Source organism: Pleurodeles waltl, chromosome 11 (genome assembly GCF_031143425.1).
Source record: "Pleurodeles waltl isolate 20211129_DDA chromosome 11, aPleWal1.hap1.20221129, whole genome shotgun sequence".
Taxonomy (NCBI): Eukaryota; Metazoa; Chordata; class Amphibia; order Caudata; family Salamandridae; genus Pleurodeles; species Pleurodeles waltl.
In genome coordinates, this window is record NC_090450.1 from 422,336,046 (window position 1) to 422,354,306 (window position 18,261).

Below are 18,261 nucleotides of genomic sequence, written 5' to 3' on the forward strand. Positions count from 1 at the left end.
AGAGCAGGCTTTTTACGACTAGTAAGCTTGCAGCAATTTTGTCTGGGATATTTGTTGTCGTTAGTTGTCAGGCTGTCACTAGAAAGGTGTTGTGATCACTAATTTGGAAAGTACTGAATTTTTGGCTTACTTCCTAGACTGGGAAACTAGCTATCCATTGGGAGAGAAGAAGTGGCCACTCAGTTCAAATAAAAGGTGCATGCTTGCATTGATGCATTAAAGCAGTGGTTCCCAACATCTTGACTTCTGTGGACCCCCACTTTATTATTACTGGAACCCGGGGACCCCCACTGAATCATAATTGGAATCCAAGGACCCCCACTGAGAGATTACTGAAAGCTGGGCACCTAATCTGTTAATATTATTTAATTTTCTAAGCAGTCGCGGACCCCTTGAGGAGGATTCGCGGATCCCCCGTGGTCCCTGGACCACAGGTTGGGAACCACTGCATTAAAGCATTAGAGTGAAAGACAATGAATTGGCAAGTGAAATGCAATAATTAGCAATATGCATGGTAAAGCAGATGGAACAAAGAAATCATTATCGTCTATGAAATGCATGCCAAGGAATGTCTCCACCATGCTAAGCATAGGAGAGCACGGATATTATACTTACAAGAGACACACCCCTTCAAGAGTGAACTTATTGGCTATTTGTCATTGCGTTTTTCAACTGCACTACATATAGTCAAAGTTATACTGTTTGCGATGTGCTCAGGAACAATGGGTGGTACTGGATGCTGGGGATTTAATGTGTCTTGGCAAGTCAGTATGGGCACACTTGTAACTTGATTGTGTAGGTTGTTGTTATTATTATTATTGCTGTTATTTTGTTGGCAGCTGTGGTCGGAATTATCCAACCACAAACGCAATGGGGTAGGATTTTAACATGGTAGTAGATTGTGGTTGCATATTAACAATGGGCTTTAAAGCTTTATTGAGTATATTGTTTTTACCCTCCTGTATGTTTACAGGACCCATTGTTTCCCAGTAGTCTAGAGAAGATTGGGATAGTTTTACTGGAAAGAGAAGCTATTTCTTTAAACAGGATATGTTTAAACTCTATAAGTGTGATCTCTACATTGTTGGAAGAAAAAATAGCAAGGTCCTTATATAATAATAATAAGTAGATCAACATGCACACCGAGGAGGGTCTGAAAACTATTTAACCCGGACCTTACAGACAATTCACATTGGGTGGAAGAACAAGGTTCTATATTGAAATCAATGGAATGTCCACTAAAAATCAATAACTTCAACTCAAGGTAAGAATGTAAGAGAAAGAAGGGAACTGTGAGAAAGTGCACTGCCTTGGGTAGCTAATCCAAGAGGGAGTGCACATCCGTATTAGAGGATTGTGAATATGTCGCAGATCAACAATGAACAAACAATGGGTGTCAATTACTAACGTTTTGCATGGGTGCTTGTGTGGTACAAACCACTGCATCAATTGCAAGTACAGAACAGACCACATCAAAAAAACGTGAAGTAAAACGACTGAATAGTCTTGACCATGAAGTACACAAAGGTTTCATTGATCTGTCACTAAAGTGAAGAACAGAACTTCTGACCTGCATATGTTCACTTGGAGCCAATACTCACTTAGTGAACAGTGTATCATTGTCATCCGTAACATCGCTGTACTGTAGAGGCTATAGACCGATGAGATCGTCATCACGGTTAATATCATAGTCAAATCCGAGGTGGAAGTCTTGGGATAAAGCAGGGGCTACATGTTTGACGAGGAATACTGTACTGTATCGGGCACTGGTAAAACTATCTGCAGGTTTCCATGGAAGGCACATCTTTTGTAGGTTGGAATTTCAAGAACAGCCTAACATCCTTTTATTATGTTGTATCGCAGGATTGGTATAGTGCTTCACACCCCTGATGAGGACACAAAGCTCTCAGATTTGCAATGGTTTCTGTGCACCTTTTCAGGGGTGTGTGGTTGCAATATTATTGGATGTAGAATGACTTTTATAGGCGAGATTGGCTGAGGCGTGTGAGATTTGAAGACTTGCTCCAAGCCTGGCGCGTCGTAAGTGCAGCTCCTACCCATGAATTGTAACGAGGATATGAGAGGAGGTGGACAACCTCTTACCTACTTACCCATTTGTGTGGCCATTGTCCGTAACATCTGTTTATAGTGAAGGGAAGAGACAAGTTGTTTAGTGCTTTCCGACAAGCATCTTGAAGGGCCACTCTTCGAATTTTTAAAACCTCTTCGCCTTAACAAGCCATTACGTAGTTTCTGTGATTTGTTGATTTCTTGTGTTCGTATTATATATGTTCCACAGCATTAGTTTTCATACTTTTGTTCTAAATATATACTTCAAATGTCACCAGGTACTTGTTTAAATAAACATCACATAATTTTAATAGATGAATACAGTGATAAAGTCATCAAATATAATTACTAAACCAGCAGTATTGATTACTAATACATGGAATACAAAAAGATTTCAAACAGATAGAATACAAACATTGCCTCGGCATGATTGTGGATCGCGTGAGTCTGGGGCACATCTTAATTTATTAGTAAGTATTCTGTTCTTATTGTTAGCAAAAACCTTTAGGCACCCATCTCAGTCACTTCTTTACAACGATTCAGCCTTGAAAGCAACTTCGTGACAGAGGCACCGTTTGGGGGAACATTCTGATAATAATGTAATCTTTTGCACTAAAACACACGTGTGTTTGCCACACTTGACGATCCACCATATGTAAGCTGGGTCTTTGGGCAAATAACAGGTGTGCTGAAATAAACAACTGAGTTACTCAATGAAATCTGCAATATCCGATACTAAATGTAAATAAATGGGACCTTGGAACATGGAGATAATGAGAACCGACCTACTTTACCATGAAACCCTTTATAAGAAATAATATGGAAAAAGATACAAGTATGTGACCGTTTAAAAAGTCTAAAACAAACAAGGGATAAGTTGAACGTTTGCTGATTCTTGTGAGTGTGATATAATGAAGCCAGATGTTACATCGCGAAGTGTAATAGCATGTAATGGGGTAACATGATGCGACATGCTGTCATGACATGAAGTGACATTACATGTTGGAACATAACATCTTGTGAAGTGAGAATACTTCTTAGAGCAAGGTTTTCTACTATGGTGTAATGTTCAGTTTAGAAGTATGATATGTTGTTAAGTGAGATATTACTCGTTGGAATGTGAGTTTAGTTGTTAATGTTAAGGTTTTTGACAATGTACCATATTAATTAAGGTACAAACATGCACCTTGTGGGGTGATATGATCAATTGCATTGGTGTGTCAATTATTTTTGGTATCTGCTAATGCCCCTGGAAGTGAGGATTGTGCACCGATGATGGATGGTGTGCTCTTACACACAGAAATAAGTGACCACTGAAACCAGGTGCACACACACTCAAGAGGTTCAGACTGCAAAGTGAAGAGGCAAACTAAAGCATCTAAAGCATGGAACATGACATAATCGTAAGAGAGAGCTGAGGAAAGGGGGCTCTCCTCACAGAAGCAATAAACAACTTAGGGAAGGGATCTTGCGCACAGGAGACCGACACTACCAGCAAGTTGGCTTCCTGTGCACAGGAGAAAGAAATTCCTTAGGGAAGGATTACTGACACTCACCAAGAAACAGTTCAGGAAAGGTTATTTTACAGATAGAAAGAAGAGACCACTAATGCAAAGGGTAGCCACATACAGGAAGAACAGACAGCACTGGAAATGAAAACTTACACACATGGGAAAAGCTGTGGCATAACAATAGCCCCGAAGACCTTGCAGTGTGTTTGGGGGGAGGGGTAAGCTCCAGGCCCCCCCTCCAGGCACTGTGCACGGGTGGGGGCCCCGGGGGGAGAGTTCCTGACTGGGTCCGGAGCGTGGGAGATCCCCTCCATGTATTTTGCAGCCCCCCTTCTCGTTTTGTTACGCCACTGACGGAAAATTATGGTCAGGGAAGAGTCATCTAGATATAGGAAGCGGACAGGGAAGTATGTAGAAAGGAAAACTAGACAACTGAGAGGAAGAACACCCTTGGTCACAGGAAGTGGACACCACCAAAAAAATAAGGCTATTATTGGAACAAGAGCCCGAAATGGAAGGGGTACAGAAGTGAAAAGAGTGCTGGGATGCTGAAAAAAAGCATACAACTACTGAAATAAGGAGAACTCTTGCACATTGGAAGTAAAGGCCCTAGCTGAAAGGCATGCAAACACACTGTAGGAGGAGACCTCTAAGAGATGGAACATGAACACACAGGAAGAAGAGGCCTCTGAGGAGAGGTACACTCGTAAAGCTTCTTTATTGTGTTCAAGACGCTGAAAACTTCCTCAGAGTGATGACAAGGAGTGCCACGATGACCGAGGAACCCAGGAGAGCTGCAATCACGATGGTGGCAATGGCTCCGGAGCCCAGGGAGCCTGTGGAGGATGAAGAGAAACGACAGTGAGCACACACACCATTCACTGGTGCATTCTACAGCAGACCAATATTAATCTCGAGTTTGATAGCACTTAATAAAGAATATCTTTATACACAATTCTAATTTCCTAATCAAAATTGGGACTCATCAGTTTCCAAAGAATGAAAGGTGAGTATTTGAATATGCAAACTGCAGATCACGTGCAGAGCTCAGTAGTGAGCATCCAACTTGCTGTGCTAGCTTGTTGTAACATAAGGAACTTACCAGACCAGTGATCGGTTCTAAGAGTTTAAGCAGTCATTTAATTCTACCCTGAGCTATCTTGCCTTTGGGGCTCACTTATCATTGTATATCTGATCATTGACACATGCCAAACACTTTAGCTCACTGGTCATATCACTACCCAAAGAATCTTTGGTGTGTTGAGCAATTGAAAGCAGGAAAATTAGAGACACATATGGCACAGAGAATATGGGAAGGAAGCCCTTGTTTCCTATAAACAGCAGTTTAACATCAATGGCTGCTGTAATTATGGCTAAACAGAACATTTAGGGAATCAGTTTTAAGCAGTTTGAAAGACCCTGAAGAAGATCTTTGAGGTCTAAAATCCTTACTAACCATAAATGTGTTGATACTGCCATTCCCCCATCTCTTCCACAAATTGCTCCCTTTTTTACAAAAAAAATCCTGCAGATTTATGACATTGCAGCTTCTCAGACGGACTGAAACATTCAGATGACCTAGAACTAAAAATGCCAACATTGACTAAATCTCTATTGAGGCCCTGAGATGACTAGGAAATATGAGTCCGTAGCTGGTTTAATGGAAGTCTTTTTCTTTTTCAAATACACAAACAGTGGGATCCCTAATGAGGGAGGTAATACCAGGATCTCCTCTTGAGCTAAAACATTCTTTCATCCTGCAGTTTATTAAACCAGTGGTTGGAGATGCTGTTTGCCAATGCCTCCAGGTGTTTCTGTACTTAACCATCGTTCCAAGCAGCTGAAAAAGGGGAATGACGTCTGATGTATACCCTGACGATATTGCAAATTATCAAACCTTTTCTCTTCTACAGGCCCTGGAAAATATTCTGGAAAGAGTTGTAGCAGTCAACTATACAAATATCTGGAAACGAACATGATCTTGAATAACCAGCAGTGTGGCTTTCGACCTGGAAGATGCATGGAAACTGCAATGCTGCTTATAATAGCACAGCTCTGAATGATTATAGATGGAGGAGATTTGGTAGGAGTGATCTTTTTGGATCGCATCCCGCCTTGGATACAGTGGTTCACATCAAACTGATCTAATGCCTTAAAAAGGTTGGACAATCCAGGAAAGTTTTTTGCAGTGGTTCACATCCTTTGTAGAGGATTAAGTACAGTGAATTAAAATAGCTAAGCTCTGCCTACTCTCATATCTTCACAAGGCATTTGTAATTTTTTATCCTAAATTTACAACCGGTATCCAAACTTCTCAATCGTTGGCTGCACTGTTTCTCATATGCAGATGATACCCAGTTGATAATTTACCTCCATGAGCATGTTCCAACCTTTTGGGTTTGCTTGCCCAGTTGTATGAAGTCAGTCTAACAATGGATGACATAGTGTTTGTAAAAATTAATCCAAAACACTCATAACTAGTGATTCTGAGAAACCATAACGATTGCTGGATAGAGGCTGTGTGGCCAAATAGCTGGGGCCTATCCCCCCTGTCTGGCAATCAAAGTAAATCTTTAGGCGACATCTTAAATGCTGAACTACCAGTGCAATCCAAATAAATATATTCTACAGCCCAACCTATGTACTTCAGGTTTTAAAATGCTCCTTAACTCTTCTCCCGAATAAGATGCTGCCCGCAATATATTGGCATAACTGGATTCCAAATTGGATTTAATGAAATAATCTGTACCTGTGTCTGTCGTAGGACTCTCATTGTAGGAATGAGACTGCTGTATTTTGGGCAGCTGCACCACCGAGCGTGGGGGGTCTGAGCCTAATCCCACTATGTATGACAGCTGTGGGCCTAGCCCTTTTTTGCTAGGTAGCAGCACCTCACCAGCACACAAGAGTAAAGGTGATTTGCGGTAGCCTATCGCATGACACTGGAATAATCCTCAGGGAAGTCATGGTTGAACAGATGTTAGCGCTTTCTCTCACTTAGTCTTCTCTCATACATGCAAAAACAAACAGAAGCAGGATTTAGTTCAATGCATTTTATTGAAGCAAATGCATTCTATGTAAAAAGGCATGAATTGCAATTATTGGGATAAGGAAACACAACACTATTATTGCAGTGACCTGAAAAGTTAAACAGGGAAATAGTCCCATCATACTATCACAACAGGGAATTCGAAATCCCTACCTGCACCACTTAGATTCTATGTGAGAGCAATAGTGTTAGCCCTAATCTGCCTGTCTAGTCCGTGGAAGGAAACCCAATCCCCATACCTGTACTATAGGAAGAGAAGAGGTCTGTTGGGAGTCCTCCCATGTGGATGTGTTTCAGCTGAAACTGTGACAAAAACATGTAGCATAAGATGACTGGCTGGCTGCAATGTCCCCTCTGATGTGGTGGGGGCAGTGTGGTGTTTTATAACAAAACATGTTGTTGTTCTAAGAACTACCCTGATGTTACACGTATTTTTCTGTGCAGGGTAGACATTGTAATCTTTGGACCGGCAATACCCGATAAACTACTGTGTGCAGCCTTGGGTTGAGTACAGAATGGAAATGTTCTGCAAAGAAATGAATAACAAATTCTGCATGGAAGGGCAACGGATAAAAATAATAAAACAACTCCACTAAAAGGAAACTTTGCTATAATAATAAGAGGACTAAAAATTAAATATAACTAGGTAAAAGGGTACAGGCCTCAGGCCCACAGCTAAAATAATGTGCCAGTGTAAATGCAAAAATAACCTCACAATACCCTTACCATTGTTGATGCAAAACTGCAGAGATCTACAAAAAAACCTAATATTAAAATCAGTATTCCTACATTAACCACTAAAAGCAAGCTCAAATATACAAAAAGAGATAATTGCCATGTCAACAAGCAAAACAGATCAAAGTTGCACCAAAATAGAAGGTCAATTTAGAATTTCACAAAAACGTGGACACCAATTAAGGCTGAATGAAGATCAACAGTAATCATGATCCTTCAAAAAATCGCCAATGTCCTCAATTGTTATTGATTTCAGGAAGGACCCCACTTCGACTGGTGATAGATTATGCAGGTGGTTGAAAAGGAAAGCGAGGGCGCTCATCTTCCATTGCCTCAGCCATACCTCCGGCCGAGGAAGCAGCATCCTGTGCAGTGCCAGGTGTTGTAGCACCAAGAGCCCCTGATCCACAAGGGGCGGATCATAGGAAGATTCTCATAGCAACTACAATCCTAATGTGCACGTCTGGTAATGAACCCTCATCAAAAACGCCAACAGACCTGTTTCCAAAGAAGGTATGTGCTGCATGGCAAGACACGCTTCAGGTGCATGTTCAAATAGGCACCACAAACTTTGAAAGATGGCTGCACGCAATTCAGAACCAGTCCGAATGACAAAGACTAGTTGAACTCCAGTTCTTTCAGGAGCGGTGCTCCAAAATACTGCATCATGCGTTCACGACACAGTTGGGCTGGTGGAAGCGCCATCAGTCCTTGTTGAGATGGGGCAGCCATTGCAAAGGAAAAGTAGCAACAGAAAAATGCTGCCAATTAATGCCAAAGTAACAGGGAGTCCCTCAAAAGCACTTGAAAAAAATGAGTGCAGGGCTGAAGGTATTATGCCAAAGATAGAAGAGAAGACGCTGACAAAACCAGAACAGACAGCCTTAAACAAGTGTACAATCCCAGCAGTGTTAGACACGTTAAAAATGCGACATATTAGTTCACCCAAATGTTTTGGAACGTTGGTATTTAAAAGGGACTGGATGACCTCGCAACTTGGATCATAGGTCTTGCGGGCAGATGTAAGCACCACATGTTTTTTAAACAAAAGAGTATTCAGTCTGCTCAGCTTGTTAAAATGTACACTCGAAGCAGCGATATGAGGTCATAAGTCTGCTACTTTTATCTCTCACATGGGGGAAAAAGCAAGTTCCTGCAACAAGTCACAATTTGGATGACCGAAACTGCATAGGCAATTCCATATTGCATCACACAACAGCTTTCTTCGTTCAGCAGCACATAACTCCCATTCAAGAACAACTGGAACACCGGACGAAACAAAGGGATAGGAACACCCTTCAGATAACAAGCTAAATTTGCTGCTGAAGCGTTACACACTCAATGCAAGAACAGCTGTTTGCAAATCATTGAATGGCTCACAGAAGTCTCACTTTCGCTTCTGCTAAGAAAAACCTCTTTCATGCCATTGATGCATTTGTGCATAAAGGGTAACTCCCACACCTCATGGATGTAACTATCTCCTAGCTTCTCAGATCTGTCTAAAGGAATGTGCTTCAAACATGAAGTGAAATGTTGAAATGGGCAGATTAATAACCCTGTGCATAAACCAAACTGCAGATGGTATTTCCCCCACAGTAAAAAACAACTTTTCTAACATTTGGATGTTGAGCATAATATAAGTTGCTTCTTTCTTAGCCATTATCTGTTGCTTTCGCGTCAAGTTACACACAGCAAATAGGTCCCTAGAGCTGACATATTGCCTGGGAACGTGACCACTTTTCAGAACCTGTCACTTCCAACCTAACTGCATAGTGGACCAACGTTGACTTTGTCCATGGTGTAAAAAATGGCATTGTTTTGTATGATGTCAATTGCAGATGAAACAATGTTGTTAAGTTTGTATACGTGGTTGAACAAAGTGTCCATAGCATTATCTACAATGTCTAAAGCTTTCTGCAAGTTTTCCTGATCTAGCTACCTCAACCAGGCAGTGGCTTCCATCTGGGATAATTTCCAAATGTAATTATATATTGCGTATAAAAAGCCCTTTGTGTATGGTTTTCTAGGGCCTAACAATAAGTCTTGTAAGTCTGTTTTTTCTGACAGGAGACTAAGGTGTTCTATAGCGGCTATTAATGTGGAAGATTTTAACCATTGTTGATATAGTTTGCCCACGCTATATGTGGTGATGATGCCATTGAGTTGTTTGATGTAACGAGGGTGAGGTCGGCTCGATTTAAAACCCCCTGTGTTTCACAAAATGTGCATAACGACTGTTTGTGTCCACTGGCCCACTAACCACTTTTGGGACCTGAAAGTGTTGAATTAAATGTTCCATTTTAGAGCCACTATTGAGCTGTTTTTCAGTGACATTTAAAATCCTTTGCCATTTGTCAAATTTAGCTGGTGATGGAATACCAGACATGTTCAATTCCCTAATTGTCACCAAGCCTAATCAACTTGTTTGCTATACAGTTTCATGAAAAAATATAATTTGTAATGGAATAAGGCATGCTCTAATCAAAGCTTCCCTTTTCTGTATTTGCCAATATCTTGTTCCCCGCGTACTCTTTAAGTCAATCAACTTCAACCAATATTTATAGCCTTCTATAGCCAACTGGGAAACAAAAGGATCAGAATAAACTAATTTTGTATCTGCTAACAGAATGTTCTGCAATTTTCTTTGGTGGAAATTTAAAATAATAAGACTCAGCATTTTTTTACATCGTGGCCAGTAAAATATGCAAACCTTTCTACATATGTTGTGGAACTCCCCACTGGCGGAGTTGGACAATGTTCCCAATGTGTATAATTATAAACAGTTCCTGGGGTGCTGACTTTTTGTATAAAATAATGTCCGTAATGATGGTATTGGAACATTTCCCCATAATTTGCTGCTGTTTGATAAATATCTACACTTTCAAAGACAGTGCAATATTCAAGATTGGAAAACATAGAACCAACAGTTTTTATATCCCAATCAACAGAAACAACCACGGGTGTTACTATATCATTCATAGAAACTTTGAATACATATGGAATTTGAATCCTTTCCGGCGGCCCAAAGATATCGAATTGTACTTTATCCCAAACAATCCCTTCAGGAATCAATATAGATGAAATGTTCACTAGAGACAAGTCTTTTCGGACCCTATGTGAGGACAGGTAAGGTTTTAAAACCTCATCTACCAGTTCAACAGCAGAGCTTTCAGGAAGATAATGTACATGAATCAGCAGAAAGAAAACGATGAGCAAGCCAATCCAGAGAAGGAAGGCATGCAAAGTTATCAGAATCCACAGATAGTTTGATGGATGAATTAGATAGATAGTTTTAAGCCAGTTGAATAGCTTACATGTTCTTGATAATGGTGCTGCAGAATACGCTGAAGAATCTGAATAGGAGTCGTTGAAGTCGACAAAATATCCAGACGCAGTTTGTGCAAACACTGGAGCTGGTGTCGGAGAAGAAGAAATGGCAGATGTATCCCTTGGTGGTTTGTAGTAAACGATTCCATCCGTTAGCGTTGAATCATATGGCTCAAAACATTGAACATTTCTTGTCGTAGATGTAGTGACAGGTACGTATGAAAGCTAATTTTCCACTCTTCACAAGTTTGGGGAAGTTTCATCACTGTTGCTTAAAATCTTTAGAGGTACATCCTGGTTGGCAGTGAGCGGGATTTGGAATCTACTTAGGAGTCCTCGTAGTTTACTGTGCAGGACTGACAGCATGGTGTAACTTGAAATTGACAATTTAAACAAAGCGGTTTTCTTTAGAACCATGCAGCAGTGGTAGAATGACTGTTCTGGTACAGTGTATTCCCAGGGCTGGTACTGGTGTCCAATATGAAGGGCTAGATTCCTTTTTTACAGCAATCTATTCTCCCACTAGATTCCCAACCTTTGGAATTCAGCCGGTTAGTGGTGTGGTGAATCCCACATTCCCAAGGTGGCGACACTGGCAGATGAGTTTTCGTCACTAAACTGTTCTAATTCCTGCAAGACAGTGCCACATTATGTCAAAATGTGTGTCTGCCACCACCGCACCAGAGCCATCAATATCCGGGACATACATAGGTATGCCGAACAGTACCTCGTATGGGGTACACTCTCCCAAAGACCTTCTATGCAGATTATTGAGTGCTCTCTGGACTCCATACAGGTGGTTAATCCAACTACAACCCGTACCTTGTACTCTTGCTGTTAAGGATTGCTTTAAGTCTCATTTTTTGGGCTCCGCAACCATAATTCCCTCAGGATGGTAGGGAGGCGAGAAACGTAGTTGAATACTCATCATCACCATGGTGTCCCTGAATGCCCTGGAGGAAAAGGCCAGGCCTTGGTCCAAATGGAATGCCGCAACTGCATATGTCCTGATGAAAACAAATCTTTAATAACAGTCTGAGTGTCTGATTATTGTGGCCATACCCATAGAAATCTGGAGCAAGAACCAACAGTGGCTAAGATGTATTAGTATGCACCATCACACATTGTAGTGGTTTGTTGGAAATTAGGAGGGCGTCTGGGGTGTGCGTTTGATGGTGGACTATGATTTCTTGGCAGATGTCACAACAAAGAACATGCGGTTTGGTCTGCTTGTACAGACCTGGCCTCCAATAATGTTTTTGGAGTAAGGAAATAGTAGCTGCCACACCTGCATGGGCAGAAGCAAACCACTTGTGCGCTGCTTTTATGAGATCTAATCTTTGGTTGGGGATCGCACCATCACCAGTTCCAGGTATTGTTGCGAATGCAACATTTTGGGAACTTAGTTAGTAGGAATATTTGGCGGGATTCGGCTTTGGCAAGAGCTTGCCATCAGCTGAAGCTTTCACACCAGCCAGTGTTTCACCATCCAACCTTGTACGAGAACAATTAATCGCAGCAACAGAAATTGTAGCTACTGCTTATCTGGCTGATTCCTTCGCCAGTGTTCCCTGCAATGTGTATGCCTACACGTTGATGGCCCAATGTATGTGCTACATAGGCATATTGTAGTGTTTCCTTCAGATCTGCTTCCTTCCCCCACAAAAATCTGTGTTTGATGGTGTTCCCTTTGGAATGTCTGAACCCATTTTGGTGCCAATAGTGCAAATATTAATTAAAGGACTGGCTGCAATAGTACGAATCACACACAGTGTCAGAAGTTCAGGATCTGTGTATTCCAGTGCCAATATTAGAGCCTTAAGCTCTGCCAGTTGTGCAGTGTAGTCCATAGGGTCTGTGTGTATGTATTTTGAGGGAGGAATTCACCATCCCTCATGAAACCACTCAGAGCCGTGCAAGCAATGGATTATTGTTGTTTAGTGCCTACTGCTGGTTGCGCTAAACCATCAGTGTAGATTATCATATGATACTGATCAAGAGGCAAAATATTTGTAGGTATTGGGTATTCAATTTCATAATGAAGGAATTCTTGGGTCTGAAGTTTTGGATCCAATGTGGATGTAATGCTTTTGCGTTTGGAATGCTGGCATTTGTAAGAGCCTCTAGGGCTGTTATTGGGGTGACAACAGTATTGTGTTTTCCCTGGGCCAGAGGTCTCTCTTTTATGCACAGCTGTCAGAATTCTTTCAGTGGGAGCAAAGCGCTGTTCAGCAGTGGAATACAAATGTGATTTGTATGCTATTGGGACAGTGTCACCTTCATTGAATATTCCATAAGTGATCTGATGCCACCAGCAATTACTTTGATGACCAAGTTTGTTTTATTGTCACGTATGTGTAAGTGTTTTGCTTCAAGCATGTCTTGCTGCAAATCTCTAAGGATACTTGTATGGTCAACTGTTCAATATTTGCTTGAAAAGTCTGGACGTATCAAATCATAGAGTGGTTTTATGTGTTGTGCATAATCAGGAATATATGTTCTGCCAAAATTGAAAAAGCCCAACAATGACTGTAGCTTTTTAATAGTATTTCGTGGTTGTAACTGTACACACTTTTCTAGAAAGTAGGGTGCAAGGCTGTTTCCTTCGTCTGACAACTAATATCCCAGAACCAGGATACTGAGAAAAGCAATTTTTGTTTTCTTGAAATTAAATATGTAGCCTAATTCAGCAAATCCCAAAACAATGAGATCCACCAGTCTTAGGTGTGTGACAAGGTTGTCATTTGTAAGGTTAGGTATCATCTACATAAGACAACGCCTTTTGGTCAATATTGTGTAATATTGATGTTACACATGCTGAGAACAGTCCAGAACTGTTCTTATATCTTTGTGGGAGTCGAAAAAAATTTCTTTGCAAGCCGAGCGTGCTGAAGGTGCTTAGATTCCTATTTTGAGGTGCTAGATTTTGGCAGAAAAAAACTGTTGGAAATACCCAAGGTTGTTTTGTATTTATTGCACACTATATTGTAAATAAGTACTTTGCTGTGTGCATTCTGTATACCACATGTGTGTGCGTGACTGTTTAAATTTCTGTAATCTAAGACTATTCTATATGAATTGTCTGGCTTAGCTATGGGGAACAAAGGATTGTTCATTGGTGATAGGCAGCGTTCTATTACATCCTGGTACTTAAGTTATGTGAGTATTTCTCTCACTGGTACTTTAGCCACATGTTTAATGGGGTATTGTGGTTGAGGCTGTGGTGTGGACCTAATAGGTATCCTATGGTAGGGGGAGTCATTATCCCATCCTGCATGATTGTGAAACAGCGCTGGAGCTTGTGCCAATGCCCAACCTACAGCGTAAGCTTTTCTTAATTTTTTAGGAACAGGGACCAAGAAAGATGGCATAATGACATCTTCCCCCCATGGGAGTTTATGGACAAATTCAGGTGCCCAATCTTTTTCTATCAAGAGGATATCATAATTCAATAAATAATCTTCCCCAAAATATTACCTTAATTGTGCATTCTACATCACCCTCTATTTGTATTTTCGCTTTGTAAACCCTGCCCGTGAGGGGGAGACACTCCCTTTCGACAGTTTCACCTTCTCAAAAGTCATATGTTACTGTCACATCCAGAAGCCCTTGAAGATTCTGGCAAACTATTGTGACCTCTGCCGCTCTGTTTAGCAGAGTCACTGCCCACCTCCTGTTCTTCAGTAAGGTTCTCATTCTGTCTGGCATTCTTTGCTGAAATTGAAGCCCCTTTTTTCTTTGTGAATTGTTGTTTCTGTTGCGGAATTTTATGTTCCATTTTTATGGAAACTTCAGATGAGCGTTGTGAATCTTTTCTCGGTTTTACTTACTCATTTTGTTGTTCTGAACGCCCTCTTCTCTCACTGGGTTTATCTGCTGAGTCCTAAAAGAAGCGTGATTGGCATTTATTAGTATATTGGTCGCTATCAGGAGTTTTTAAAGTGTCCCTATTTCTAAAATTTTCAGTTTCTCAGAGGTCTCCAACCGTGGAGATTCTCCTCTTTATTTTATACTATCTTTATTTTGTCATTTATGCCTGCGATTTTTTGAAACCTCTGCAGCTTGCTTGGTAGAATCCTTATTGGATTTATCATGTAATTGTGTTTTACCTGGTCTGGATCCCAGACTATCCCGGCCTATACTACTATAGGTCTCAGCAATTATCTTTGGCAGCTCACGTTTTTGATCCTGTGCAGGAACATCCCGGAGCAATTGGCGTACTGTCAATGCTACTGCTTCCCCTTCAAGATTACTCTATATCATTGAGTATACTGTGGCAAAATTGACCATATATTGCATCCCCAAGTCTAGGGCTGGGGCAGCCCTATATTCATCTTGAATCTTCTTTAACACTTCCAGAAGATTCGCAAATGTTGGTGTACTGTGTGCAGTAGTGTAGAGTGCGCCAAACACTGCACCTCAAGTGGCACAGTTGTCCACTCAAGGAACCAACCCAAATGGGAAGCACACTGTAAAAATTCTATGTTTATCTTGGGGTCCCGTATGGGGAGATACTGCCTCCAAAGAGCTTATTTTTTATGCTAACCAAAACTAAGGCCCTCATTACAACATTGGCGGTAAATGCCGCTTACCGCTGTGCAGAAGACTGCCAACACACCGCCGCAGCTGCAGAATTCCGCCACAGCTATTACAACCCACAGCTCAGAACCCGCCAAAATCTAGACACCCACACAAGTCCGCCACACCAAAGGTCAGTGATAAACTGGCGATATCAAAACCTCCACCGTCACGCCAACAGGAATACGCCCACACTATCACGACCCACGAAGCCACACGGCGGTCTTTCAACCGCGGTATTCCATTGGCGGTACATACCGCCGGGCTCAAAATACACACACATTTACAAAATACTACCACATTGGACAAATCGAAATACACACACCTGATACACATACCCACACCACTCCCACACACCCAATACAATATAAAACACACACCCACATTACCCACAAACCCTTACTACCCAAATGTTTGGAGAAGGCCTGAGAGACAGCAAAGCAAAAACAACACCAGCATACAGGGGCATACAGAGGCACACAACACCATCACACATACACATCCATGCACAAAACACCACACACCCCTAAACATCACCCCACACATCACAACACATACATCACCCACACCACCCCATGGCACCGCAAAGACACCCCAGGTTTTCTGAGGAGGAGCTCAGGGTCATGGTGGAGGAAATCATCCGGGTAGAGCCACAGCTATTTGGATCACAGGTGCAGCACACCACCATAGCTAGGAAGATGGAGCTATGGCGCAGAATCGTGGACAGGGTCAACGCAGTGGGACAGCACCCAAGAACATGGGATGACATCAGGAAGAGGTGGAACGACCTACAGGGAAAGGTGCGTTCCGTGGTCTCCAGGCACCACATTGCGGTTCAGATGACTGGCGGCGGACCCCCACCTCCTCCCCCACAACTAACAACATGGGAGGAGCAGGTCTTGGCTATATTGCATCCTGAGAGCCTCGCAGGAGTAGCTGGAGGAATGGACTCTGGTAAGTTAAATATTTAAGTACTTCATCCCCCACCCTACCTGCATGCTATCACATACCACCGCCCTCACCCCCATCACTCCAACTCCTCACATATGTCCCACTATCACAAACCACACATCCCAACACCAAGCCCTGCATGCAACAACAAAGCATGGACACCCATCACCAATGCATGTCCACTACACATACCCACACAGACCCCTAAACAATTATCACACAAAGTCCTACACAGGAATGGAAGCACTGGGGTACAGGGTCACCCACCCATTGTACACCATGGCACACACAGATGCAATAATCATGCCTTTACACCCCTTCAGGACCCCTACCCAACGTCACCGGACAGGAGGTTCCAGACATATCCACTCCACCCACAGAAGAGGCCCACAGTGATGACAGCAGCTCTGTCCAACTGGATCTAGATGACCAGCCCGGCCCATCTGGGACCTCGGGACAGTCGGTTCCCCTGACACAGTCACAGGCCACCACAGAGCCTCCCCCCTCAGGAAACACCAGCACAGCACCCACCCAGCGGGCCCATCCCTCTGTCCTCAGGACACGTTAAGCAGCAGTGTGTCCACCACTACAGGGAACCCAGGCTAACCCACCACCCCAAGAACAGCAGGGACCTGGGGGCAGTGGTAGTGGGCACACGGTTCAGGGGACAGAGGCCCAAGAAAACTGGGGAACTGGGAGGGCTGTTGTGTGACAGGTAGAGGACAGGCCCAGGGAACCCACTCTCCACAAGGCCCTATCCAACATCATGGGAGCCTACCATCGTTCCCAGGAGACGATGGCAACGGTACTGGCCAAGTTTCAGGAGACCCAGCGGCTGCAGGAGGAACGGTATTTGGGGTTCAGGGAGGAACTCAAATCTATCAATACCACCCTGGGCACCTTTGTAGGGGTGCTGAAGGACCTCATGAACACCAGGAGGGACACTGTGGCACAACAAGGGGCCCCTGACACTAGCCTGGATGATGAACTGCCCACCACCTCCGCCGGCGCTAGTGGACAGGAGGCACCACCACAGGACCACGACACCAGCACCCTATCCCCTGCAGATGGAGAACCACCCCACAAGCGATCCCTGAGATCCAGGACAAAGACAGAGAGCGATGCCTAGACCCCCGCCAAGAAATGAGACCACCCTGATTGTCATCCTTCTGTCCCACTTTGTCACCCTGTCCATCCTTAAACTAACCTAGCTCCACTTCCTATGCCCCTTTGGACAATGCACCTGTGAGACAAATAGACTGGACTCTGCCATGGACATTCCTCCACCATCACCCCTGACCATTTTACAACCCCCTCCACTAATCTGCACCTAAATAAACACCCTTGAATCACAAAACAATCTGGAGTCAGTCTGTGCTTTCACAAATGTGTATTTGCTATAACTAAGGAAAATACCAATGTCCATTGTATTGTCAACATACCTATGTCACACAGCTCTAGTCCATGAGGTAACATAGCAGAGGTCACACAGTGGGACCCACATCTGTGAAATCGAAAGGGAAAGTGACAAATCAAGGTCTATACACTGGGTGAAAGTGACAGACAGATGAGAGGTCGAACAATTTTATCAGATGTAGGAGGCAGTGAGGTCTCACTGGAAGTATTGATGGATCACAGTGTTTCTGTTGTCTATGTCCTCGTCTTCTGCCTCCTCTTCTTCACTGTCCACAGGCTCCACAGCTGCCACAACACCTCCTTCAGGACCATCCTCCTGCAGAAAAGGCACCTGTCATCGCAAAGCCAAGTTGTGCAGTGTACAGCAGGCCACGATGATCTGGCACACCTTCTTTGGTGAGTAGTATAGGGAACCACATGTCATATGGAGGCACCTGAACCTGGCCTTCAGGAGGCCGAAGGTCCTCTCTTTAACCCTCCTAGTTCGCCCATGTGCCTCATTGTAGCGTTCCTCTGCCCTTGTCCTGAGATTCCTCACTGGGGTCAGTAGCCATGACAGGTTGGGGTAGCCAGAGTCACCTGCAAATGTCGAGGGACAACTGTTAGACACACACTTACACTTAG

General features: G+C 43.0%; 1 protein-coding gene across 2 annotated transcripts in view; it reads right to left on the reverse strand.

Annotated features, from left to right (window-relative positions):
- Positions 1-2,352: 2,352 nt before the first annotated feature.
- Positions 2,353-18,261, reverse strand: part of SNORC (secondary ossification center associated regulator of chondrocyte maturation) — a 275,466-nt gene continuing 259,557 nt past the window's right edge. For both annotated transcript variants that reach the window (XM_069213779.1, XM_069213780.1), the window contains exon 3: positions 2,353-4,417. In XM_069213779.1, the coding sequence (XP_069069880.1) occupies positions 4,308-4,417 (110 nt within the window). In that variant the 3' untranslated portion in view covers positions 2,353-4,307. The remainder of the gene's footprint in view (positions 4,418-18,261) is intronic.